Source organism: Mesocricetus auratus, unplaced genomic scaffold, assembly GCF_017639785.1.
Source record: "Mesocricetus auratus isolate SY011 unplaced genomic scaffold, BCM_Maur_2.0 Super-Scaffold_6723, whole genome shotgun sequence".
NCBI classification, from domain to species: Eukaryota; Metazoa; Chordata; class Mammalia; order Rodentia; family Cricetidae; genus Mesocricetus; species Mesocricetus auratus.
Genome location: NW_024429183.1, coordinates 2,266,017 through 2,291,585, shown reverse-complemented (window position 1 = coordinate 2,291,585; position 25,569 = coordinate 2,266,017). Strand labels below are relative to the sequence as shown.

The 25,569-nt window shown below is 48.0% G+C and overlaps 2 protein-coding genes across 6 annotated transcripts in view; one reads left to right on the top strand and one right to left on the bottom strand.

Moving 5' to 3' along the window:
* The first annotated feature begins 4,276 nt into the window (after positions 1 to 4,276).
* Positions 4,277 to 14,049, top strand: Map1lc3b (microtubule associated protein 1 light chain 3 beta). Its single transcript, XM_005073109.4, has 4 exons — positions 4,277 to 4,437; positions 9,079 to 9,134; positions 11,836 to 11,942; positions 12,518 to 14,049. Exons 1-4 carry the CDS (start codon positions 4,398 to 4,400, stop codon positions 12,690 to 12,692), a joined length of 378 nt encoding a protein of 125 aa, XP_005073166.1. The 5' UTR covers positions 4,277 to 4,397; the 3' UTR covers positions 12,693 to 14,049.
* A 718-nt stretch (positions 14,050 to 14,767) lies between these two features.
* The window catches only part of Zcchc14 (zinc finger CCHC-type containing 14), a 58,402-nt gene continuing 47,600 nt past the window's right edge, over positions 14,768 to 25,569 (bottom strand). For 3 of the 5 annotated variants that reach the window (XM_013115667.3, XM_005073110.4, XM_021228999.2), the window contains 8 exons: positions 25,239 to 25,333; positions 25,099 to 25,153; positions 24,329 to 24,611; positions 22,799 to 22,890; positions 22,188 to 22,315; positions 21,198 to 21,338; positions 19,646 to 21,106; positions 14,768 to 18,452 (listed from right to left, as the gene is read on the bottom strand). In XM_013115667.3, coding sequence (XP_012971121.1) covers positions 18,397 to 18,452; positions 19,646 to 21,106; positions 21,198 to 21,338; positions 22,188 to 22,315; positions 22,799 to 22,890; positions 24,329 to 24,611; positions 25,099 to 25,153; positions 25,239 to 25,333 — 2,311 coding nt within the window. In that variant the 3' untranslated portion in view covers positions 14,768 to 18,396. The remainder of the gene's footprint in view (positions 18,453 to 19,645; positions 21,107 to 21,197; positions 21,339 to 22,187; positions 22,316 to 22,798; positions 22,891 to 24,328; positions 24,612 to 25,098; positions 25,154 to 25,238; positions 25,334 to 25,569) is intronic. The other 2 variants (XR_005873176.1, XM_013115668.3) reach the window with 2 other exon arrangements.

Sequence of the window (25,569 nt, the reverse complement as noted above, 5' to 3'; positions counted from 1 at the left end):
TTGCCAACCTAGGCTCATCATTGGAAACAAGGGTCGGTTTCCAGGTGTTTCGTCATCTATCTACCTCCCAGTATGAATAAGCAGTGAGGTGGGAGGTTTTCAAAGTACCACCGCATGGGCTCACGAATTAGCAGTTTGGGGACCATTGGCTGTTCTTCCAGAGGTCCTGAGTTCAATTCCCAGCAACCACATGATAACTCACAACCATCTCTAATAAGATATGGTCCCCTTTTCTGATATACAGGCAGAGAACACTGTATACATGAAACTTTTAAAAATGTGCAGTTTGATTGATATGTTTTTAATTTGTATTTTTACAAAAGGGCTCGTGTATACAAGGGTGGCTGGAACTCACAAAGAGCCTCCGGCCTCTGCCTCCAGAGTGCTTTGATTAAATTTAAAAGCATCACAGTAAACAATATACCTATAGAAACGTTGCGTTCTGACTTGGAGGGAAGAATCATGATACTAAAAATAAATTATATCGTGGAGGCTAGAGCCATGTCCCAGGGGTGTAGAGCACCCAGAGGACCTCAGTTCAATTCCCAGCACCTGCATGTCGGCTCACAATGGTCTGTAACTCCAGAGCTAGAGGATCCAATGCCTGTGTCTGTGGCCACTGAACATACATGGTATACAGAAATACATTCAGATAAAACACACACATAATAATGGATATTCAAAATAAACCATACTTTATGTATCATATAAACCATACACCTTCTGTTTTGGTTTCAACTGGGGCTGGAACCTAGGGTATTTTGGAAACTGGGCAAGCACTACACCACTGGGGGTATTGGCTCACTTGCCTAGAAAGTGCCAGGCCCTGGCTCAGTTCCTTGCAATACTAAAGAAAACCAAAGAGACTCAGGTGAGCTGGAATCTCATAGGTGACTCATGCCTACTCAGGCACACTCCTGTTTGTGAATTTCCATGGGTCTGCTTCTTGTGTTCAAATGTGAAGAAAACTTAGCCCACTTTGAATAGAATCTGTACTCTGTAAGTATAAACTGCCCTTCTCCTGGGGGAGGTGAGTCTTGCAAAGCACCATTCGACTCCACATTGCAATGAGAACTTGGGGTGGTGCCAAAGCAGCTTGCAAAGGTGTAGACTTCACCATTGCAAAAAGAAAAGAACAATCCTGGCCACCACTTCTGCAACCTTTCGTTGATAAGGGGTTGCCCTAGGGAAGGCAAACATCTCTTTCCCTTCCCCCACTGCCACAAGCCAAGTATGACATTTCCTCTCATTGTATTTTGTGTGGTTCAGCAACACAAAAAGCCCATTTCTTTTTCTTTTCTGATTTGTTTTGTAGCCCTGGCTGTCCTGGAACTCACTCTGTAGATCAGGTTAGCCTTGAACTCAAGAGATCTACCTTTCTCTGCCTCCCAAGTGCTGGGATTAAAGACATGTGCTACCACTGCAGGGGGAGGAAAGAAAAAGAAGAATAATTTCTTGCACATACACAGTAGCAGTTAAGCTACATCAGGCAAGGCTTACTGTCATAAACACACAGAAAAACAAGCAGTTCCTTTGTTGTCGAGAACAAAGCTTCAACTTGAAGGCTTTTCTTTTGCATTTTAGGACTCAAACCCAGGGTCCTGCACAGACTGGGAACACCATACCATTTGGTACATTCCCTGGGACCTAGAAGATTTTTAATTTGCTTTATTTTTTTGTGAAGCCAGATAACAATTCATTCCACAAGTCAGGACTTATGTTCTCCTGAGGCCAGTGCAGGAGGTGGTTCTATAGTCAGAGAAAAGTTAAAGAAAACATCAGTCAATAAACAAATACATAAATAAACAAGATAAAAACTAAAAGCAGGCAGCAATGTTAAGACTGGCCGTTTCCACATCACTTTCCTCCTAAGGTGGGAACAGAAAATAGAAAGTTGACTAGCTGACATCAGACTACTTTGGAAAGGCAGAAGAGCCTTCTATGCTAGTTGAATTAGCCTGCTGGGAAATGTGGCTCCGCAGTTCCTGTTTTGGGGGTAAAGAGGGTCTCACTCGGAAACTCTGGCTGGCCTGGGGCTATGTAGACTAGATTTGCCTGCTTCTGCCTCCTAGGGCTGGGTTAACGGTGGTTTTTTTGTTTGTTTGTTTTTGGTTTTTTTCGAGACAGGGTTTCTCTGTATTGTTTTGGAGGCTGTCCAGGAACTAGCTCTGTAGACCAGGCTGGCCTCGAACTCACAGAGATCTGCCTGCCTCTGCCTCCCGAGTGCTGGGATTAAAGGCGTGCACCACCAACGCCTGGCCCCCATTTTGTTTTGTTTTCAGACAGAGTTTCTCTGTGTAACAACCCTGGTTGTCTTGGAACTAGCTCTGTAAACCAGGCTGGCCTTGAACTCACAGAGATCCCTGTCTCTGCCTCCCAAGTGCTGGGATTAAAGATGCATGTCCCTACTGCCTTCATTTCCTTTGTTTATCTTTTGAGATAGAGTTACAATGGGTGGGGCTGGGTGGTTCACACTTTAAATCCCAGCATTTAGGCATAGCAGGCAGATTTTAACAAGAAATCAGACAAACACAAAAAGATTTTTATTTCATGTGTATGAATGTTTGCCTGTATGTATGCATGTACCTCAGGAGGCCAGAATAGGGTATCAGATCCCCTACAGCTGGCATTACAGTTGAGCTGCCCAGATGAGTGCTGGGAACCAAACCCGGGTCCTCAGCAAGAGCAGCCTGTGCTCTTGCCCCGAGTCATGCCACCAGCCCCATCTCACCTCACCCCTTATATGAGTCAGGCTCTCACTATGTAAGAACTTGTTACGTAGAACAGGCTGCCTCAGATACACAGAGATCAGACGGACTCTCTTCTGGAAGCACGGATTAAGGTCTATGCACCAGGCCCAACTTCGCCTTGAACTTCTGATACTCCTGCTTCAGCCTCCAGGATGCTAGGATTACAGGTCTTGCATCACCAGACTTGGCTTCCATTTTGACTTTTAGACTGGTTTCTTGGGCCCCAGTGCAGGAGTCTCATACAAAACAACAGCCCTCAAGCAAACAACAGCGCAAATAAAAAGGAACAGCCCTCTGTGACCTTAAGAATGCGTCTTGAGTGTTTCCTGTTCACGATGATGCATGAGGCAATCCCTTTGACAAACAGCATGTGAAGAAAGTTGAAGGAAGTCTGGGGTGTAGGGATGGTGCAGTGCCAGGCGGTAGATCTGCAAGGACACCAGGCTGGCACAGTCACGGCATCACCCACAGAGCTGGGGATGGATGCTCAACGCTGTACCTGTCACCAGCTCTTACAAACTCAAGTGGGAAAGCAGCGTTGCCTCCCTCTCACAGGGAGCTGGAGGCTCACACTTGAGGCTAAAACTCGCTGATAGGCTGAAGGCTGTGGCCTGATGAGACTGAAACCTGTCCTAGACCGTAGGCAGCAGCCATGGGTGAGGAGTGGGCAGGCCCAGGCTCTGCGGCAGCAGAGGTAGTCTGCAGGAGTCAAAGTGGGGACTGGCCTGTGACAGAGTCACCCAGGGGTCAGCTGAAGTAGAAGGATCTGTCAGTGAAGGGACAGCTGAGGTAAAGGGCTCCAGACAGAACTCTCCCAGACTTTCCAAGTTGGATCATGGCTGGATCATGCTTCTGCTGGTTTTCCAGAACTCTGACTGCTCACATACCAAAGCTTGAGAGGCGAAATGGTGGGAAGGAAATTAAGGTTACACATGGGCTGGCACCCTGGGAAGTCTAGGCAAGGTATGCCCCCCAAACCCCGTGCTCAGGAGCTCAGGTACACAATGGTGCTTTTATAGGAAGGGAAAATGGATGTGTTGAACACCAGGTGGGGTCATCAACTTTTTGCTGGAACACGTAATTGACCTTGACCTACCCCGAGAAGCCTGGAGTTCCTGAGACCTTGCTTTTCTTCAAGTTCAACCTAGAGTACATACAGGACACACAAGGGAAGGCGCCACAAGTTCAGATTCACCAAAAAGGCTCCAGACGTCTTGGGGTTCGTAAACGTAGTAAAGATTATTTAGAAGGCTAGACAACTCGACTTTTTTGGGGTGGGGGATTTAGGGATGTCAAATAACATCGGCAAAGGGGTGGACACTGGGACACCGGCTGGGCCATGAGTGGGCAGGGGCGGAAAGGCTTCTGCAAGTCTCCAGGTCCAGGGAAGAACAGACCCTTAACTGACTTTCACCATCACTCGCCCAGCCCGGCCGGCGCACGCGCAGGACAGACAATTCTTTGCCCGCAGGCACGCACGCGCACCGCCCTGGATTCCGCCACTCCAGTCATGGCGGTTGTCGGGGCCGCCCTTGGTCCCGCCCTCGCTGACGTACCGCGGGTCACCTGACTCAGCTGCGGGCTGAGGAGACACAAGGGAAGTGGCCGTCGTGGGAGCAGTATCCTCCGACCCCGGACCACCGCACCATGCCGTCCGAGAAGACTTTCAAGCAGCGTCGCAGCTTCGGTGCGTGCCGCGGGCCCTGGGGTGGGAGATCCGATGGTGTCGTGAGGGGTGGTGGTCGGGATCCCGGTGGTGTCGTGAGGGGCCGAGACGCGGCAGGGGCCGGTGGAGTCTTCCTCTCCATCCCCCAGCTTCGCGGTCCCTGCTGGCTCAGTCCCCTGGGGAGCCCGAGCCCGACGCGTCACCCTGGTCGTCGGTGGTGTCGGCGTCCCCTCCGGTTCTGGAAACCCGACCCGGGTGACAGAGGGTACCGAAGCCGCGGCGCTCTCGGCAGTGTCCTTAGTGGGCCCCAAGTCCGGGCGCCCCGCAAGCCCCGGAACAGCACCCAACCGCCTTTGCTTCGGCAGTCGCCAGGGAACGTTTGTGTAGCAGAGATAGCCTCTGTCTCATAACAAGTATTTGACAGTTTTATTTGCTTGTAGTGATCTTTAGTGATTCTGGAACAGTGGTCAAGAAAGAAGAGGCGTAAGGGGGGTGGGGTGGGAAAAGTGAGGCGTGCACTTTAGCTAGGACCCGGATCCCCAGGATGACCGAGGGTAAACTCCAGTGTTCCGTCTGTCTTTACCGTAGAACTGCCTTTTAGGTATTTACCCCGAGTTCGCCTTCATCTCCCTCTACTCCAGCCATTCTGAAGAAAGCGCGGGTATCTGATGGCTGCTGTTTTCCTTGCTTCTGACTTTAGTGGTCCTGACTTTGGGCACAGAGTTTAGAGGTTTGCCTTACAGACGTTGTTCGGAGGGGCCCCTTTGTGGAGGCCAAGCCCAGTCTTGCTTCTCCATTTTGAGGTATTTAGATTGGTGGAGCTCTGGAGTCTCCTCTGTCCGCCTTGAGGAGATGCTTACTGGGTGGATTTAGTGCTCACCCCAAACAGACCCTTTGTAGATGAAGGACTTGGGTGGGGCCTAGGGCAGTGAAGCTCAGGGTCCACCTAGTGGCAGAATCCCATTAGCTTTCTGTCATAAATTCTTGCACTTCCAGTAAGTAGCCATCAGCCCCAGTGCTGGAAGGGGACTAAGAACATTCTGCAGGCTGGGCACCTTTACAGATCGTTAGAAACACAGGAACAACTTTCAAGTTAAAACTGATTAAATGAGAGGCAGGTGGATCTTTGAGTTCAAGGCCAGCCTGGTTTACAGAGCAAGTTCCAGGACAGTAATGCTACACAAAACCTGTCTGGGGAAAAAGGAAAACTGATCAGGTGATTCCAGGGTTCATTCATCTCAAAAATGATCACCCCCACCCCCGAGGGGGAGGCAATCCATTTATTTACTGAGAGGCCAACAGTGCTCAGTTTTTTCAGGATGGTCTTAAGCACCAGTGAACTGGTGTCTCCAGGGTGCTGGGCCAAAATAAATAGCCCCAGGGTTTTACAGGTCTGCTGGATAGCAAGATTCCCATCAGATTCAACTAGATGTCAAGCCTTTAATCCCAGCATTGGGGAGGCAGAGGCAGGCCTGTCTTGAGTTTTAAACCAGCCTGGTTGGTTAAAACTCAGGCCAGCCAGGTCTTCATAGTGAGACCTTCCCTCTCAAAACAAACAAAACATCGAGGTAGCTTCAGGGTTGGGCCCAATGGAGACAGATAATTTAGCAGTTGGGGTTGGGGGTGGCATCTGTTCTTCCAAAGCTCAAGAAAAATAGTAACACTTTGACCCTCTGCTTATCTGCTTGGGGGATTCCTGGTTCCCAGAGGCTGAAGGAAAAGGAGCCTAGGCGGCTCCTCATCACGTCACTGACATGTTGTGGCTTTTATTTGGTCTTTAGTCATCTTCTCTACAAGTCTTGGTGGGGGGCACTTGGGATGCTGAGAGGCTGAAACTGTAGTTGCATGGGCTAGTGTCTGGAGAGAGGCATGATAAATATGTCCTTGCAGTTAAAGGACCAGTCTCCTCCAGTACAAACTGTTGGCCTCTGAGCAGCTGTCTGCTTACAAAGGCCTCCAGCATGCCCTGAATGTCCCCACTCTTCCAAGGAACCCCAGTTCATTGTCCCTGCAGCCAGCCAAACGCTGAGCAAGTCTTTTTTTTGTTTTGTTTTTGTTTTTGTTTTTACGAGACAGGGTTTCTCTGTATTGTTTTGGAGGCTGTTGGTCCATCCTGGCCTCAAACTCACAGAGATCCGCCTGCCTCTGCCTCCCGAGTGCTGGGATTAAAGTCGTGCGCCACCAACGCCCGGCTACACTGAGCAAGTCTTATGGGCCATCAGTTTTGTTCCTTGTTTGCTTTAAGACAACTATTAGCTGGGCAGTGGTGGTACATGCCTTTAATCCCAGCACTCAGGAGGAGGTGGAGGCAGGTGCATTTCTGTGACTTTGAGGCCAGCCTAGTCAAAACCCAAAACTACTTCTGTCTTCCCTTTGGGAGCTTATTTTGGGACAAATCAAAATAACATTGTAGTTTCTGATGGTAGAGTCCTTTTGGCCTGATCTTTTCCTTCTCCACTTATGGGTGAATTAACTGTTTGTTTTTGTTTTTGGAGGCAGGGTTTCTCTGTATTGTTTTGGAGACTGTCCTGGAACTAGTTCTTGCAGACCAGGCTGGCCTCTAAAACCACAGAGATCTGCCTGTCCCCACCTCCCGAGTGCTGGGATTAAAGGCGTGCGCCACCACTGCCCAGCTGGATAACTGTTTCTACTCTAGAAAGTCTGACTCTTAACATGTACTAGTTTGGGGCTCTGTTTATTTATTTATTCTTTTGAGACAGGGTTTCTCTGTGTACCTTTGGAGCCTGTCCTGGAACTCACTCTGTAGACCAGGCTGGTCTGGAACTAACAGATCTGCCTGCTTCTGCTGGGATTAAAGGCGTGTGCCACCACACCTGTTTTTTTTTGTTTGTTTGTTTTGTTTTTCCAAAACAGTGTTTATCTGTGCATCCCTGGCTATCTTGGAACTAACTCTGTAGACCAGGCTGAACTTAAATTCTTCAAGATCCACCCACCGCTGCCTCCTAAATGCTGGGATTAAAGGCATGTGCCACCTCCACCTGGTGATTTTTATTTTATTGTTTAAAAAGAAAGAGCTTGCCCGGTTGGGCTCTGAGGTCTTGTGAGTTAAGCTTTTAATTTTATGTGTATGGTTCTTTGGCCTACATGTATGTTTGTGCACCATTGCTGGTGCACATGGAGTCCAGAAAAGAGTTACAGATGGCTGTAAACCATATGTGGGTGTTAGGAACTGAACCTGGGTCCTCTTCAAGAGGAGCCAGTGCTCCTTCCTAACTGTTGAGCCATTTCTGCAGCCCCCAAGTGTGGAATGTATGCCAGGTATGTAAGCAGCTACTTGTTAGAATTAGAATGAGTTCATTGCAGTGACATCCTACACCCTGGAGTATTCAGCAGGGATACAATGGAGGGTTTTCTGGAAAGAGGCAGGAGCCATGGGTAGATGATACCATCCCATTTGTGGGGTGACAGGGAAAAATGGTTCAGAGAGCACAGCCAGCTCTTCAGAGAGTAGAGAAGGGTGAAGGGGTAAGCCCCTTGGTGCAGGTGACTTGTTTCTGCAGAACCTGACTTTGTGTCAGTAAGCACATCCCCAGTCCCTTGAGTTTGCTATGAATAGCAGTTGAATTTGCTATTGATCCTTCAGGAAGAACCACTGGTAGAAATATCAGTTAGGACTCTTCCACATGGTAGCAAAGCCATGTGATTGCACTTAACACGAGTTATTTCCATGGCCTTTCTAAGTGATGAAAACAATTTTTTAACCCAAATGCAGTTGGCAGTAACATCAAAATGTGTCTTCATTTTGGTCACAGCATCATTTTTTTTCTAGAGCCTTCTCAAGATTTTTCACAACACTGTTTGCAAAGACCATGAGTCCGACCCAAAGTGTCATGGTTCTGCTAGTTTTGTTTTGCTTAGCGTCACCTCCTCCTCCATGAATGCGGTGTATGGCCCGCTGTATGGCCTTACTGAGCCCTGGACTTTTTCCTATTAGCACAAAAAGCCTGGTACACTGTTGAAACGAAGACAGGACTGGTTGTAGGCCTTCCTGCACTTGTGAGGTAGAGGTCATTCTCAGCTACATGATGAGTTTCAGGCCAAGCTGTGTTACAGGAGGCCCTGCCTCCAAAACCACACAATGAAAGGGAGGTATTCTCAGGGAAGCATCTGACTGTGGGATTTTGATTTTGGGGACTGCTTTTGTAGAGTATCTTACACTCTACACCCAGGAGCACAGCTGTAATTTCAGCACTGGGAAAACTCAGGCACAGGCAAGAGGGTTCCATTTCAGAAAATAAATAAAACAAATCCTGAATAGTACCACTTAATGCTAAGTCAAAGTGCCTCAGTCCTTGGTTTATCCACATTGGACTGAAAATTTAACAAAACTTGGCAGGTATCAGAGGAGAGATTGGGAGACCACCCTCTTCTCCCCCAAGTTACAAAATTAACCTGCTCTGTGTGGCTATACACCTGGGATTGTAGCCCCTTGAAATGAGGGTTTTTACCCTCTGGGCTGCGTTGCCATTGCTGTTGGGCCCACTGACTGCCATAGTGCTCAGTGGTGAGATGTGATCCAAACCCGGAGTCCAGGGAGAAGTGTCCTCACTGCTCTGATGTGCCTCAATTAGAGGACAGTCCACCAACCAGCAGGAACTGGTAGCATGGCCCCTGATATCACTGTCTCTTCCTTTCTTGCAGAACAAAGAGTGGAAGATGTCCGGCTCATCCGGGAGCAACACCCCACCAAGATCCCAGTAGGTTCTACTGTGGCTATGATGATACTTCTGGGCAAGAAGGGGGACCCCTCCCCCAGAAACCACCACCATCAAGAGCTCTTGTACTCATGGGCTTTGTGTGCCCACCTAACCACATGCTTTTCTTCCTAATCAGAACTTGCTGCTCCTGTGCACATTAAAGGGATAGATGAGCTAGAATTATTCTTTCCTCTATGATATCAGAACTAAACCCAAGGCTTGAGCATGTGACTACTGAACTCTACTCCAGCCACCACTGCAAGGGAAACAAGGATGACGTCTGGGAATCAGTAGTCCTCAAGGAGGCATGGCTGCTTTGTAGGAGATGAAGGGACATGACTCTCACCCCCTTACTGAGTGTTTTGCTGACAGACAGCCATCAGTATCCCTCTATGCTGTGCTCCTTGGTTGTAGTCCTTATACAGAGCTGTGAGTCAGGCACGGACAGGCCAGGGTTCAAAGTGGCTCAGTGTTCTACAGTTAGTTCCCACATTTGGGGAAGAATTCTGGTGTGGTGCCTCTTTTACAGTAGAAGAGGACTTAGCCTGTCAGGATATCAGCTGTCCCTGTGCTAGAAGGGCACCCTAGTGCCAAGTCCTGCAGGTGTATCCATCCCTATGTAGCTCTCTCACTAACCCCGTCAAGTCATTCTCAAAGTTGAGGAGGGAGGGGTTGCTACGGAGTGGGGTGAGGTGGGACATGTTGTTCTGCACTGGTTGGACATTTCCCAGTCTGTCCTCACATGGAGGTAAGGCTTCCTGGGCAGGGCCCCATGAGTAGCTTTTCCTGGACTAAAGCAGTCTTTCATTTGGAGTGCCTGCCCGGCTTATTTGCAGGAAGCACAGCCACCTGAGCTGAGCCTGCCAGGGTTTACACACAGCTTCCTGCAGGGCTGTGGCCTACGTGCACACCGGTGGCACCTCCTGCAGTAACTCCAGGATCTTTACAGAAACTGAGTTGTTCATGACACCAAGCAAGCATGAGACCAGGCTTAGCGCTGCCTAGTTGAGGACAGGGTGACCACAATGTGTGGCTCCTGGGAATTCCAGGCTGGAAACCTTGAAGGCAGAGGCCTCTTTCAGACCAGCAAGCCACATGTCTTCCTCTATCTAATACCTTGTATACTTTCCCAAATTGGAACTGGAGATGATTATGTCACTAAGGAGATTCCCAACAAGGGGCTGGAACCTGTTGAGAGCCAGTCTCAGGACACTAGTGTCCTCTAGTGTCCCACACTTCTGGCCTTCTAGAAGAGTGCTAAGGTCTTTTCTTATGTGCTCTGTCATTGCTCTGCACTTTGATGGTGGAGGGTCTGCCTCATATAACCAGGTCTGTGGCACCCACAGCTGGCATTTCCTGTGGATGCCATGCTTCCAAGCAATTCAAAGTATGGACTTTTCAGTCTCCCAGGGATGGGAATGGCAGCCTTTCAAGGAACCACATGCAGGTCACACCCAGGGAGCATGTTCAGACAAGTGCTTCCCCTCAGTGTTCCTCTCTGCCATGCCATGACCAGGCAGGGATTTCTGTTCTCTGGATGGATTCCATGGCACTTGGAAACTGTGGTGTACTGAGGGTTCTGAGGCCCATTGATGCTCAGATCTTGTAGCAGCTTTTTGTTTAGTTTTGGTTAGTTTTAGAGACTGGTCTCTGTAATCTGGATTAGCCTTGTTCACTGCCTCAGTCTCAAAATGCTGGGATTATATATACATGTGCCATATATGCATACCTAGCTTTTTCTTTTTTGGTTTTTTGAGACGGGGTTTCTCTGTATTGTTTTGGAGACTGTCCTGGAACTTGCTTTGTAGACCAGCTGGCCTCAAACTCAGAGATCCGCCTGCCTCTGCTTCCTGAGTGCTGGGATTAAAGGCATGCACCACCAACGCCCGGCTTGCATACCTAGCTTTTATTTTGTTTTTAATTATCTATTTGGTCTTCGTAGAAAGTTTCTCAGTATAATAGCCCTGGTCATCCTGGAACTCACTCTGTAGACCAGGCTGGCCTTGAACTCACAGACCTGCCTCTGCCTCCTGAGTGTTGGCATTGAAGGCATGGGCTACCACACCCATCTGCTTTTTAACATTTCTTAATTATTTTCTCTCCTTGGAGCAGATAGGAGGGAGGAGGTTGAGGAGCAGGAGGAGAGGAGGGAGGGGGAACTGGGATTGAAATGTAAAAAAAACTAGTAAGTAAAAAAAATTCTCAGGGAACAAAAAATTATTTTAGGGTTAGAGATGGCTCAGTGGCTTAGAGTACTTGCTCTCACAGAGGACCGTCCTGGGTTTGAGTCCTAGCACCCATATGGCAGTTCACAACCATCTGATCTGTATGTAAAACTATGGCTTTGTATACCTGCTGGGTATGATGAGGGTCATGTCTATGATCCTAGCACATAGGTTGATGCAGGTGAACAGCCGTGAGTTAAAGGCTAACTAGGCGATGGTATTAAACTATTAAAAAAAAAAAAACAGCTAGGTATGGAGACATACACCTTTACTCCTAGCACAAACAGTTTAAATAGCAAAAAGGGTGCCTGGTGGCCCTGTTACATGTCCTGTGCCACACTTCACAGGCAATGAATGAACGCTGGTCATGTGGGGAAGCCAAGGGAAGACTGGGTTAGGGCCTACTTTGCATGGCATATGCTGGCCACAGCATGGGGGGCAGTGTGCCTGCTGCTAAGTGTCTCTGGTCTTTGCAGGTGATAATAGAGCGATACAAGGGTGAGAAGCAACTGCCTGTCTTGGACAAAACCAAGTTCCTTGTACCCGATCATGTGAACATGAGTGAGCTCATCAAGATAATTAGGTATTTGGCCATTTCTTGTCTTGTTTCCTTGAGTGACATTTCTCCTCTCCCCATCTTGGTGCCAGTCTTAGGTCCTTCCTACTTCTTTCATGTCCCTGTAAGTCAGGTGGGTCCAACCTGCAGCTGCATGTATCTCAGGACAGCTGTGAATATAGTCTAGCATATTTACAGAAGGTATCACATCAGAGGGGCTAAAGGTTGGGCACACATTCTGGATGATGATTCTTTAAAATATTGCTAGGTATGGTGGGTTGCTGGTCCCAGTTTGAGGATCCCCACCCTATGCTAGTAAACTGTCAAGAACACTTAAATTTGTGGACACTGAGAGTTAGTAAGAGAATGTGGACTCGGAACTACGCAACCTGGAAGGCGAAGGCCAGTTGTAGATTTTGAATACTAATGGTGTTTTGCAGGACAGTTTCAAACTGCCTTAGGTATAGAGCCAGTCCGTAATTCCAACCATCACTGAGGGCTGTAACATGGTAAGAAGAGAGCTGTGGACTTGCTTAGTTTGGCCAGATCAGTCTTTTTTTTTCTGCACAGTGTGAGGTCTCCCCACTGTCTTCTCTCCACAGAAGGCGCTTACAGCTTAACGCCAATCAAGCTTTCTTCCTCCTGGTGAACGGGCACAGCATGGTGAGCGTGTCCACGCCCATCTCTGAAGTGTACGAGAGTGAGAAGGACGAAGATGGCTTTCTGTACATGGTGTACGCCTCCCAGGAGACATTCGGAACAGCACTGGCTGTGTAAGACTAGAACAGTGCCTAATGTTTGTTAAGCCCTTATCAAGGAAAAAAGGGATGTTACCAGCAGACGCTGGGCAGCTTACCATTCACAGATCAGAACATAGGCGCCCACCTAGGGTGTTAGGAACTGTTTGTCAGCAAGAAACTGAGCTCCATGCAAGCGCATTCAGCTTTGAAACTCATCTAAATTAGGCTCTCTTGTGTTCAAACTTTAGAAGTTTAAAAATAAAATACTTTGCATCCTGAGTTGCCAATAAAACAGACCACGTTATTTTGACATTTTTCTCCTGTAGGGATTTAAATGGAATAGCAGCATCAGGGGCAGTCTTTTCCTGGGATCTGCTGCCTTCTCTAAAAGGGCTTCCACTCAGTAGAGAAGTCTGCCTAAGCAGTCCCTCGGCCCAGGTTGTCTAGCAGAGGCCCCAGAGGGCTCTAGCTTTGCCCAAAACAAGTTAGATGTGTAGGATATGGCTTTAAGTAGCCTGGTCCTGACCCCCAGCTACACTACCATTGCTCACCCTCAACAGTGCAGGGGAGCTTACCTGCTGCTGTCTAGATGCTACCAGATATTCCTCACTGCTCAGAGACCAGTTCCAGCCTTGAACAGGGGGTCTCTTGGTTCAGCATCTAAGGAGGCTGCAAGATTGGATTTGGATTCTGTTTGGCCCATACCTGCTTCAGGGAAGGGGAACAATCAGGTATGCAGTGCTGGCATTAGGATGCAGCTGTCAAATGGTAGACTCAACTCTGAAGTTCAAATGCACTCCATCTGCATTTATCTTAAAGCTATAAATAATTTGTTAGGGTATAACTGTCTTTGTAATGGTAGTTATATCAGACAGCTGTTGAGATTCTCCCACTCCATGTCAGTACATTAGATGTCAGCTGTGATGACGCCGGCAGCAGGAGACACACCTGCTCTTGACAGAGATCCATGGCCAGTTCCAGCTAAAGCAAACCACTGCTTCCTACTACCTGCATGTGGTCCACTGTGACACTCAGACCATCTTTGGTCATTTATGTTTGTGATCTGAGAATCTCAGTGAGAACTGCCTGCTGTCATGGAGGGAAGCCAACATAGCCACGTAGTATCCTAGCTCCTTACAGGCACCTCCCCCTCCCTGCATGCAACTGTCCACTTGCTGACTTTCAATGTTATTTTATTTACATCATTATATCTGACTACCCTGTCTTGTGTAGGTTGTGTATGTCATTATGTCCCCGGTTTTTATAACTACGGTGCGATCAATAAGGATTCCTGTAATACTGCTTTAAAAACGCTGCTCAGAGTGGCGGCCTTCATTTATAGGACACCTGTATACTTCGATGCACTAAGTGAATAAAGGCACAATTGAACCTGTCCTGAGAGCTGTCTCGTGGTGTTAGCATGGGAACTGGGCCCTGCAGTAAGCTGAGGGGGAGGGCACTTCCCCTTGGTCAGCACCTTGCCACTAGCTCCTACTTTTAAATTCTCTGGAGAGCCGACTGATGTACTAGCTGTCAGGATGCAGTCACTGCTGTGGGACCGACCCAAGGCGGCCTTGCCCACCAGAGCGCACACAGCAAAGAATGGCTGGTGTGGGAGGCTTTACTCATGTGGACACTTATTACTCATTGCTGGCACTTGGGAGACAGTGTCAGCAATTCAGCTTAGAGCAGACAGCAGCTCTGCAAAGCTGTTCAAGAATCTCTTCAGGCCAGCCCAAGAAGCTGCACTGGGGGGTTGCCCATACTGTCCAGAGGAAACTGGACAGACCTGGATCTGAGGGATGCCTCAGTAACCCTCACAATGCAAATACTGGTCAAGTCAGTGTCAGACAGTGCTGTTACCAGAATCCCCTTTCTAGAAGACCAGGTTAGGCCATATCATATCCCAGGGATGTGACTGTCAAAGATCGTGCAGCTGAAACATCTTCAACCTATTTAAGTATTTGTACTGTGAGGACACTGTTCAAAGCTGGGAACCTTGGCAGAAAGAGTCCTAGAAATTGGAGGAGGAAAGGAAGGTGCCTTACCTGAAGAGAACTGAGCTGGGAAAGTGGCCTGCCTCTGTGACAAAGATCTAGGTACATAGAACTCTTAAGTTTTTTAAAATTTTTATTTTCCGTACATTAAATTTACTCATAAAAACAGTCTAAAAATGTACAATTTCTCCTTTTTAACAAAGTATAATAAAACATAAAAACCCCAAAAACAGAATACTTGACATTTACAATTCAAAATCAAATTAGCAGAATATTAAATATTTACAAAACTATATCTTTTAAAAATATTTATAAAGTTACATGCAATTTTGTAAATTGACAAAAGAATGGCTCAAAAATGGGGATAATTGTCCTTCATTCCTAAAAAAGAAAATATGCCCAATAGAATCTGTGAAGGTTCAGTCTTGGTACCAACACCTCCTCTGTGTGCGTGAGAACTGATCTGTGCTGAGGGCTGGGTCACTGCCTCCCCTGTGGTAGGACAGTGACCTGGACCTGTTCTTGCCATTACAGTATGTGGTTTTCTGAAATATTGCCAAGTGTTGACTACAGGTGCTGCATTCAGTCAAATACGGGACAGGCCAGCAGTCCAGTCTCTGGACCCCATGGTCATCTGACTTGCTCTATGGGAGTCACCTGCACTTTGGAAAGGACAGCTAACCCTGCTCATGTTCCCCAAGACTGCCCTTGGGGATGAGGTTGAGCAGACAGTTCCTGCAACCTTTTAAGACTTTAGCAAGTAATGTTACCCATTAGTTGGCTATAAAACTAGCATGTCAGACCAAATATCAGGAAGCAGAAAGAGTGACAGGGACGGAGTGAGGAAAGTGAGACCCAGTTACCATCAGGCTGTCCTCAAGGGACTGTCATGGCACACATGTAGGCAAAGGTACCACCATTGAAAATGCCTCTGCACCTGCATGTAGTACAAGCCAGGTTGACTTGCAGAAAGGAGTGGAAGCTTAACTGGAGTTCCACACGGAAGCTGCTAACTACTGCATTAACCATCTGGCTGCTGTCATCTTTGGGAGATGAGTATGTCACTGGTTTCCTAATATCCAACTGTATATATGTTCAAGAAATAGTTTGTCTTTATTGTAAGAGCTAGTTCCCATTCCTCAGTACTCTTCAGAAGTTAGGAGTTTTCAGTGTTAAAACACTTGCCAATTTTTACTATCAAGCATGAAACAGAAACTAGAAAGTAAGGTAGAAAATTGAGTAGTTTGCTTAAACAATAAAAAAGTCACATAGCTGTTTTGTCCCAACATTGTGCCCTCCTTCCTATCGGAACATCCCACTTCCTACCCTGAGATGTTAACACAGAATTAGAACTGACACTGCAGTCCCAGGGCTATGCCCACCTGGGTACCACTGCCACCTGACACAGCAGTTTTGGGAAAATTACTGGCAAGGGCTGGTTTGTTCGGTGTGTAACAACGGAGTCTCCCAGTGAAGAAGTAAGTGTCGGCCATGCCGATGGCCTCTACAGGCTCTGGGAGTGAGCCCCACCCACAAATGCTGCCCATGCTTCCATGGTATGCGTGCTCCTTTGCCTGATGTAATCCTTGCCGCCTTCACAGAAACACCACACCACATAAGCTCTTTCAAAGACAGCTGGCGGCTTCCAGACACAGCACAGACTTCTGCCGTCTGAACAGCTGAGATGGTGCTGGGGCTCGCTCGCCTCAGCTGAATGCCACAAGTCGTGGGAGTTGCCACAGCAGACTGCTGTCTTTCAGGTTATCAGCTGAAAGGGTAACAAGACACTTCCATTCCCTATACTGACCACAAAACAAAAAAACTTAAATATGATTTTTTTCTTTTGCTATGAGACAGTTTTCAACAATTTCTGTGTTGAAATAGGATTTATTTAAAATATTTCTTTGTTTAAAAAAAACCAAAAAATTTAAAAGTTTGGCTTTCAGCACATATCCAGGCCACTGTAATGGCCTTCAGAAATATTAAAATCGTAAACATCAATGAACACTCTAAGTCTTCCTTATTAACACAATTCGACCAATCCCAGTCTGGTGCTCTTTAAGGCAAAGTTGTGTCAGTTCTTGTATTTGACATTTGTAGTGTTACTGAGTGAGAGATCAACAGAGCATCCCCTAAAGCCTCATCACCATCACCTCAAAACAGATGTGATACTGTGTGCCATGGACAGAAAAGAGGTCTATCAATCCTGCATTGCATAGAATCAACAACACTCAAGCCTTCCGTGTTGGTCTCCACGGATAGAAAGCCCATCTTAGAACATGAAGCCTTGCATCACAGCGCCTCCAGTTATAGGGTATTTTGTAATTTACACTAATTTTGCATGAGGGTGATTGTCCCATCTGAAGAATGGTCTAAGGACTGAGATTTTCTTCTCCATAAATACGAAGCTGGAAAATTCTTGGCAAGATCTTACCAGTAATTTTTTTTAACACCGAAGGCTTCAGCATTTTAAATAATGTTATTTGAACATAAAATTCCCTTTAACCTCGAAGGTCTAAGCCCCTCATGCCTCCACTGTGGTGGGGCTGAAATGTTCATACCCTACTGAGTGAGGGCCACCCCCACCCCTGGTCTGGACTGTAACTGGTGAGTGGTTTCGAGGAATCTTGCATCTCTCTACTGAAGTTTTCCAGGCAATTTTAACGGAATTAACTATCAACACACAGCCTAACACAAAAGAAGCTGACAGTTTCCAGTCTTTTGTTCATAAATCACAGGACTGTATTACTGTTGAATGTTTGTCTCAAGTGTGAATTCATCTGCAGTGAGCTCTGGGGAAGCCATTTGAGACATGACAACTTGCCAGCTTCCTGAAGAATGGGGAGCATCAGTCACAGTCAACTCACAAAGTTGAGTCCTCAGGAGTTGGTTCTTGTTTGGAGAGAGCAGGCTCAAAGCCACCAATGGGAGGGGTGGTCTCAAGCCTCGGTGACTGGATTCCCTGGGACTTGGACCCTTAGAAACGAAGTTGTCAAGAGTGAGCTATGTCTTATCTACTATATTGTGTAAATTTGTTTACAGAAAAAAATATTAAAAACCTGGAACTGCTCCAAGTGTCTGCAGAAGGACACCCTGTGACCTCTGGGTGTACTAGGCCGAGCAGCCTGCTGGTGCCAACTCCAATGCCCACTGATGGAGTCCCCTACATTGTTGGGTCCCAGAAGAGTCTGCCTCCCAGACTGAAGAGGTCCTTGTCAGGTAGTGCAATCCTAAGAAGCCAGACATGAGACTCCCACTCTAGGAAACGGCAAAATCCAGTTGGCACTTCCTAGCCCAAAGGGGTCTTAGATCCGACTGGGGAACTCCACTTGAGAGAACACCGACCTGCAGTCTTGACTCAGGCCGTGCATAGCTGCCCTGGAATTTATGTGTGAGCCTAGAAGGACCAGCGATCTTCAGGAGACAGGTCTCCATACTGCAACAACAGTGAGGTGGCCACATCACTGCTGTGGAGACATCCACTAGGCAATCCTTGTATCAAGCTCCAAACTAGGATTTTGGCAATGAAATCGAGTTTGACGAACTTCTATGCTAGATTCTCTATCCAGTATAGTAAAGTAAAGCACCTTTGGGTTAAAAATATTAAGCTCCACAGCAACTCGACTTCCGTTTTTCTATGTGATTTTTCCTTAGGTCTCCATGGCTCCACAGCAACTTGACTTCAGTTCTCTATGTGATTTTCATGGCTTAATAAAATGTTCTGTTGCCAAAAAAAAAAAAGGATCAGTCCGTGGAGTCCAGACTTTCTGCTGGAGGGGCATATTTCAACCTAAAAGTTCCTGGAGAGAAAGAGAGAGAGAGAGAGAGAAAGAGAGAGAGAAGAGCGTGAAGCCTGAGTCGGTTGTGGAAGTGCACACCACCCACCTGCCCTGAGCTGCCACTTAGGACTGACTACTCTCACGCACAGCTGAATGCCATGGGTTTATAAGACTCTGGAAGTGACCAAGAGCTCATCTCTCCATGCCGTGGATCTTTCTCTGGACATGAACCTTGCACCCAGGCTGCAGCACACTCACGTGGGCAGGAAAGGCCTGGACTTAGAGGGTGCAGGCCAGCTCTGGGAAGGGAGGCAGCCACCTGTACCATCACTGGATCTCTCAGGTTACAGGTTTCGGCTTCAAGCTCTCCAGGTGGTGAAGATCAACAGGAAACTGCACAATTCGAGATGGAGGTGCTGGGAACCCAGAGATGGGCAAAGTGGGACCAACTTTCCTAACTTTACTGTAATTTCTCCAAAACAAATAGCAATTGTAAACCTAGTGATCCAGGTGTGTGGTGACAATGTTAATAATCCCAGCACTCTGGAGGCCAAGACAAGAAGAACTTGAGTTCAAAGCCAGACAATAAAACAACAAAAGAATAAGCCTGGTATAATAGGGTAGACATTTTTAAATTTGAATAACAAAGACAAACTATAGAAAGTAAGAAACAAGGGAAAGAAAGCAGCAGCCAGTCGGCAAGACACAAGGGCATATAGCTGTCTCAAATGGATAGACCAGCAGAGGTGGCTATGCTGGAAACCTTAACTGACTGCCCCACCCTTAATTTTCACATATCTTCCAGGAGGTGGCAGCAATCACTGGCTGCTCTACAGACCTACAAGTTCCATCCAGTTCTGTTTAGGTAAGGAGGATCTGAGGCCATGTTTTTGGTTTTTGTTGTTTTTAAAACGTGTGTGTTTGTGTGTGTGTATGCCCGTGTGTCTTTATATGTCTGTGTGTATTCGTGTGTTCAAGTGCCTACAGAGGCCAGGAGAGGACTCTAGATTCCCTAGAGCTGAAATTACAGGCAGTTGTGAATGGTCTAACATGGGTACAAGAACTGAATCCAGGTCCCTTTATAAGTTGGCTTTAAAAACAAGTTTACTACGTTTTCAAAAAGCCAAGCAGTCATGGGTACTCCCCCAGCACCCCCCACCCCCAGAAGCCACGATCAGCACAGCAAGGAAGATATAATACCTCCCAGTGTTTACCTTGTCGGTTGAAGTCCATGGACGGTTGCTTGCAATCCTGAGCACGGTGGCCAGTAGCCCCACAGTTGTAACAGGACAGATTCCCACTCTTTTTGTGACTGGAGCCATTGGTGCTGCCCACCAAGCCTTGGGTTTGGTATACCCCTGCTGTCCCAGCCATGAAGTTCTGCATGGGTGGCACTGCAAAAGTGGACTGCCCACCTAGGACGGGGTCCGGAGTCACACTGCCGCTGTAGGGCGCATGTACAACAGGGAAGGCAGAGCCACCACCATACTGCTGGGTACTGACATAGCCATTGCTGCACATGGGGCTGAAGGGTAGGAAGGGGAAGGTAAACATGGATGGCCCAGAGAATGGGTGCTGGAAGTAGTTGGCATAGCTGACAGTCAGGCCACTGGAGCCACAGCTGCCACTGCACCCACAGGACGTGCACACAATGCATCCAGGTGGGGGTGGCGCAGGCTGTGGGGGTGCAGGGGGCTGCTGATGGTGGTGGTGGTGGTGGTGGTTCTGACTTGAGGCAGGAATGTTTCCTGGGGAGCTGCTGCCAGCACCGCCGCTGTAGAAGCTGCTTTCAGGGACAGAGGAGAGGGCAGGGCTGGAGCTGGGGGCAGGACAACTGGGCAGAGTGGCCATGCTCGCAAAAGATGTGGAGGGGTGGCTGCTGGGGGAGGCAGTGTTGCTGTTGGCGCAGAAGCTGCCCTGCAATGGGCCCACAGGCACACTGCTCACTGCAGAGAAGGCAACTTTGGTGTTGGCTGTATACAGAGCAGTCCGGGGGTTGATTATTGCAGGGGGCACGCTGATCTGCCCATTGTTGGGGCAAGAAGTCTGCCCAGAGATGGCAGCATCAGTAGGGACGGAGGAGGACAGCAGTAGCTTGATAGGCGGCCGGGCCACATGTAGGACGGTGCTTGGTGTCCCTGTGGCGGCTGAGCTGGTCTCTACAGTCAGGGCTGGCTGCTGTGCTGTCTTCAGCACCCTGTCCAGTGCGGCTGCATGTACAACTTTGGCCCGGGGACCAAAGGAGACCGTGGGTGACACGGAGTTGTTCTCTACAAGGCCCGAGAGGACCTGCACTGGTGGATGGGGTGCTGCTGAGGGCAGTGTGTCCAGCACAGCTCCACCAAAGCTCTTGTCCACTTTTGTGCCACTTCTAGGGCCAGGCCCCTTGTTCCTGTCTTCCAGGGTCAGAAGGGAGTGGACAGAGGATGAGAGGAGCTTCACGTCCGTGCTGCCTCTGTCCGACTTGTGCACCGAGTTCAGCATGCGGACAGGTGCCAGGTGGGAAGCTGTAGGCATCAGCTGTGCTGGCAGGGGATGGTGACCTGCAGGGCTGGAGCCAGCTTCATTCTGCACAGGCAGGACCTGGGCTGTGGGTCTGGCAGAGTTGGATGGGAAGTGAGTCAGTAGCATCACAGGCTTCTCCTTATCAGAACCCTCAATATGTATGTCCACACCTGAGGACGGAAAAGACTGTTAGCACACCGTGTGACCAGCAGCAAGCTCAGAAGGTGGGGTAGCAAACAGGCCACAGCACAGGTATCTTACGTCTATCGCTCTCCTCAGCGCTGTCTGAACTCTCCTCTCGTACCTGCACACCCATGGGGCTAGAGGAGGAGCTGGAATACTCAGAGGAGCTGCCTTCCCGGGGCAGCTGGTGAGCCGGTGGCTCCACCTCCACACGTAGCTCTGTGGAGAAGGCAGGTAGAGGTCAACAGCTCTGTGGAACTAGCCCACAGGCAAGAGAACCCTGCCAGGAACACTAGGAAACACGCCTCCAATCATGGTCAGATTAAGATCCAAGAATCTTGAAAGCTGCACCAACCACTCAAGACCATATTGTTAGGTGACAGATCAGGCTAGCACACCGCGAGGTTGATGCCCAGTCACTGTGGGGTGCCCTGCTCCATTCTGAAGAGTACAGAACTATATTACATGCCATGAAGGATCCCTGTAATGGACTGAATTGTCCAAGATGGACATTTATTTCTTACCAGTCTGCCATGACTCTTGCTATTCATCACATCTTTTTGATGAATAAAACAATGCTTAGTGCTTCTGACAGGATAACACAGCCACTAACTCCTATGTTCCCAGTCTCTTCCACAGACAAGGATTGGGGAAGAGGATGAGGATACAGGCTAAAAACCCAAGTCCTTAAGCCTCTCAAGTTTTCCAATGGGAAGACAGGAAGGACAACAGTGGTCAGAGAAAGGGCACCAAGCAACAGTCCATGACGATCTCCTGTGTGGCAAGGGCATTTCACCTCTCTGGATTGTACCTTGCTTCCCCCAAGAGCATAAAAGTTCAGGGTCTAACACTGCTGAGACTAGTCACCAGTGTCTAGTACCTAAGGCCATCCATACAATTACTTTCCTGCACTAAACACTCCAAAGTCAGGATAAAGAAAACTAAGTGTAAACATTTAAAACCTGTAAATGAAAAACAAGAGTAATAAGAAGTCTAATTCTGATCCAAAAGAATACCATACCACACCTGTATACATGGCACACATCTGAACCACAGGCCCTCACACACCTGCAGCATGGCTGCTACGCCCAGGCTGCACAGGTCCCACGTGGCTGGTGGGGGTGACTCGGGCCACTCCACTGCTGGTAACCAAGGATGGTGCTGAGGAGTTGAGGCACCGTCTCTCTGACTTCTCCCTATGAATGACAAGCACAGTCAAAAAGCTCCTCCTCCGCAACACTCTAGCTTCCAGTGCACCTCCCAGGCAGGGCCACAGAGGCCAAAGCTACAGCTGTGATGCTGGATACCAGCTGAGAACTGGGTAAGAAATAAAGTAACCTGGACCCTAAAATTTAGAAACCTTCAGGTTCTAACACTGCTCAGCACATGAGAAACTAAAATGAACACAAGTTATTCTGTGTTGATTTGGTGTTTGAGACACAGTCTCACTATGCAGTTCAGGCTACCTCAAACTCAAATCCCTCTTCCTGCTTTAGGCTCAGGGCTGAGATTGCAGTGTACCCACGCCCACAAAAGCACACACATTGATTATTTCTCCTTCCTCCCTCCCTCCCTCCCTCTTTTACTCACAGAGATCCTCCTGCCTCTGCCTCCCAAGAGCTGGGATTAAAGACATGCACCACCAATATCCGGCATACATCATATGATTTCATGCTTACTTTTCCAGCTCCAACTGAGTCTTGAGCTTTTTCTTTGCTCCCATGGTGAGGGACTCAAATTTATTCAGATCTTCTTCAGTAAGGCTCAGAAACTTGCATAGGAGAAACAAAAGATAGTTACTAAGATGACCACAAGGACTATGGAACCAACCAACTTTATCTGAGTGCAGGATATCAGATAAAAGGGCTAGAAAACAAAAGGCTGGAGACAGAGACCACTTCCCATTGCTCTAAAGAGCTGTGGCCTCTCTTCTGCACCTCATCACAAGTGCAGCTAACAGGCATCCTTCAGCCCTCTGGTCCCTGCACCCCAGTCACTAGGCAGGGATGCATACCTCGGACAGTTTTAACACTATTCACTTACAATTGAATGCTGTCCCTGTTCCCTGGGGAAGGTCTCACAGAAGCAGGGCACAGTTGCCTTACAACTGTTCTTTTTGGCAAATCACCTTCAGCAGCTTGGTGAAGACTCAAGTAATGTAGAAAGGCGGCACTATCCAGATGAAATAGTAGCTAACTTATAGGCCTGATGCTCCGGACAACCGGCAACACAAGTGGCTTACCACATCACAGTCAGCTGTGGGATTCAGTCATCTCATCGTAATTTTTTCTGAGTAGAAAACTTAAACTGTTTATAACCAATATCAGAAAATCTCTTGTCCTTAAGATTCAGGGGTCCTGCCAGGCGGTGGTGGTGCACACCTTTAATCCCAGCACTCGGGAGGCAGAGGCAGGCGGATCCCTGTGAGTTCGAGGCCAGCCTGGTCTACAGAGCGAGTTCCAGGACAGCCTCCAAAACAATACAGAGAAACCCTGTCTCGAAAAAAAAAAAAAAAAAAAAAAAAAAAAAAAAAAGATTCAGGGGCCCTCAGCAGCAGCATGACAAGCACAAACTCTGTGTTTCCCCTGTCTCCAAAGCTCCATCTCTATGTTTAACAGTAGAGGTTTATAGGTGTGGAGCTGTTACAGAGCCAGTTTGTCCAGCAGGGGGAGTTCAGATTTCAAACACCTTGTGCAGGTATCATTTGGCTTTGAAAACATCAACAGGAATTCCAAGTCAAAACTGTTCACTAAAACATTGCTCTCTGAGAAGGCCACTTCTCTTCCACGACTCCAGTCCAACTGTTAAATGCAGCCTTGGTTGTCTGAGCCCCCACTTGCTTGTGTCCAAGGCAATGACTCTGTGAGCTGGCCACATGGAGGCAGGAGCTACACCAGGGCTACTTTCAAGAGGAACAAATGGTGTCTGAATGAGCACTGGCCTACAGCAGCTTGAGGGATGGAGCCAATATAAGTCACAGAGCTCTTGGTTTGTCAAGACCCTCACATTAGAAAAACTATGTGCTTATGACAAATCCTGTGTTGGTTTGTTTTTGCTTCAGGCAACCTGGGAGTGAAATCCTGGTCCCCTCTAACACCAAGCTATACGATCACCACCCAAGTTCTTAACACCTCTAGGAATAAGAACAGGACACAGGCTACTAGACAAATAGCAAGCACACAGTGTGACCCTTTGAGTAATAAACTTACCTTCTCCATGGTGAGCTGTTTAAAGACAGGGTAATACTTGTGCAAACGCAGCTTCCTAAGCCAGTCTAAAATCCCATTTTGCTCCTGGGGCTGAGGGGCCTGCAGACTAGAGGGCATCAGGATGGTAGGCGAGTTGTCCACTTGGGTCCGGTAAGCCAGTGTTGGGCCTGTACCCCCTGCATGGGAGCAGTGGGGCAGGGAAGCAGATGCACTGGCCGAGTGCTGCAGATGGTGCTGGGTGCTGCTCTGCGAGGACGGGATGCCAGCCACTCCACACACAGGCCTGCAGGACATGGGACAGCAGAGTACAGGTACTGCTCTACAAGACTTCCAGTTGGCGCCAGGAAGTTAGAGGTATCCCATGCTGGCACCTACTCCCTGTGGCATCTGGTGTTTGGCTCATGGCACACTTGGGGCTAATCAGTGTCCTGTCTACTACCAACCCCATCATGACTTCCCTCCTCACACTGCAGTGCCCACAGGGATACTGCTGTACCCACATGCTGTGTGTCTATGTGCATCAGAGATTTAGCTGAGCTACCCGGCATCTGTCACTTCTAAGGAACGAGATACCAAGAGTCATGAGTTAAAACAAGCTATGCAGCACTGTGAGAAAACCATGAAACTGGGAAGCCAAAAATTAGATTCTTTCTATCCAATTTCTCTCCTGGCATTATCTAAAATGTAGACAGAGTGGACAGCTCTGACAGCAGCTGCTTGCATACATATGGGAGCAGTGCTGACCCTGCTGTCTAGAGAGGACCACTCACCTTCCAGATACACCCATCATGGCACCGACTTTAGGAAGGGAGGGGTTGCCAGGACCTACAAAGTAGAAGAAAAGTATTATAGAAACTTATGGACAACCATGTAACTTTGTTTTTATTTTTTAACCATTTCACAAACTTACTTGGACTCTGGAGCTGTTGGGTGGGAGATGAAGTACTGAAGAACTTCCTAACGTGGTCATGTTTCAGTGTATGAGGAGGTATGGAAGCCAAGTATCTGGGGAGTAACACAGCAGCTTGTCAGCATGGAAACACACACGCATGCATGCACGCACACACACAACCAAGAGAATGATATTAGATAAAAAATAAACTCGTCCCATAGCCTGATACCCATCTTGCTTTTATTCAATTTGTATAGTTTCCTTCAAGTCCCTTCTCTTGTCTCTTACAGTGAATGAGCCAAGCTCTACAAGAGTCTGTGACAGGAACACTGGAACCCTAGTGCTCCTG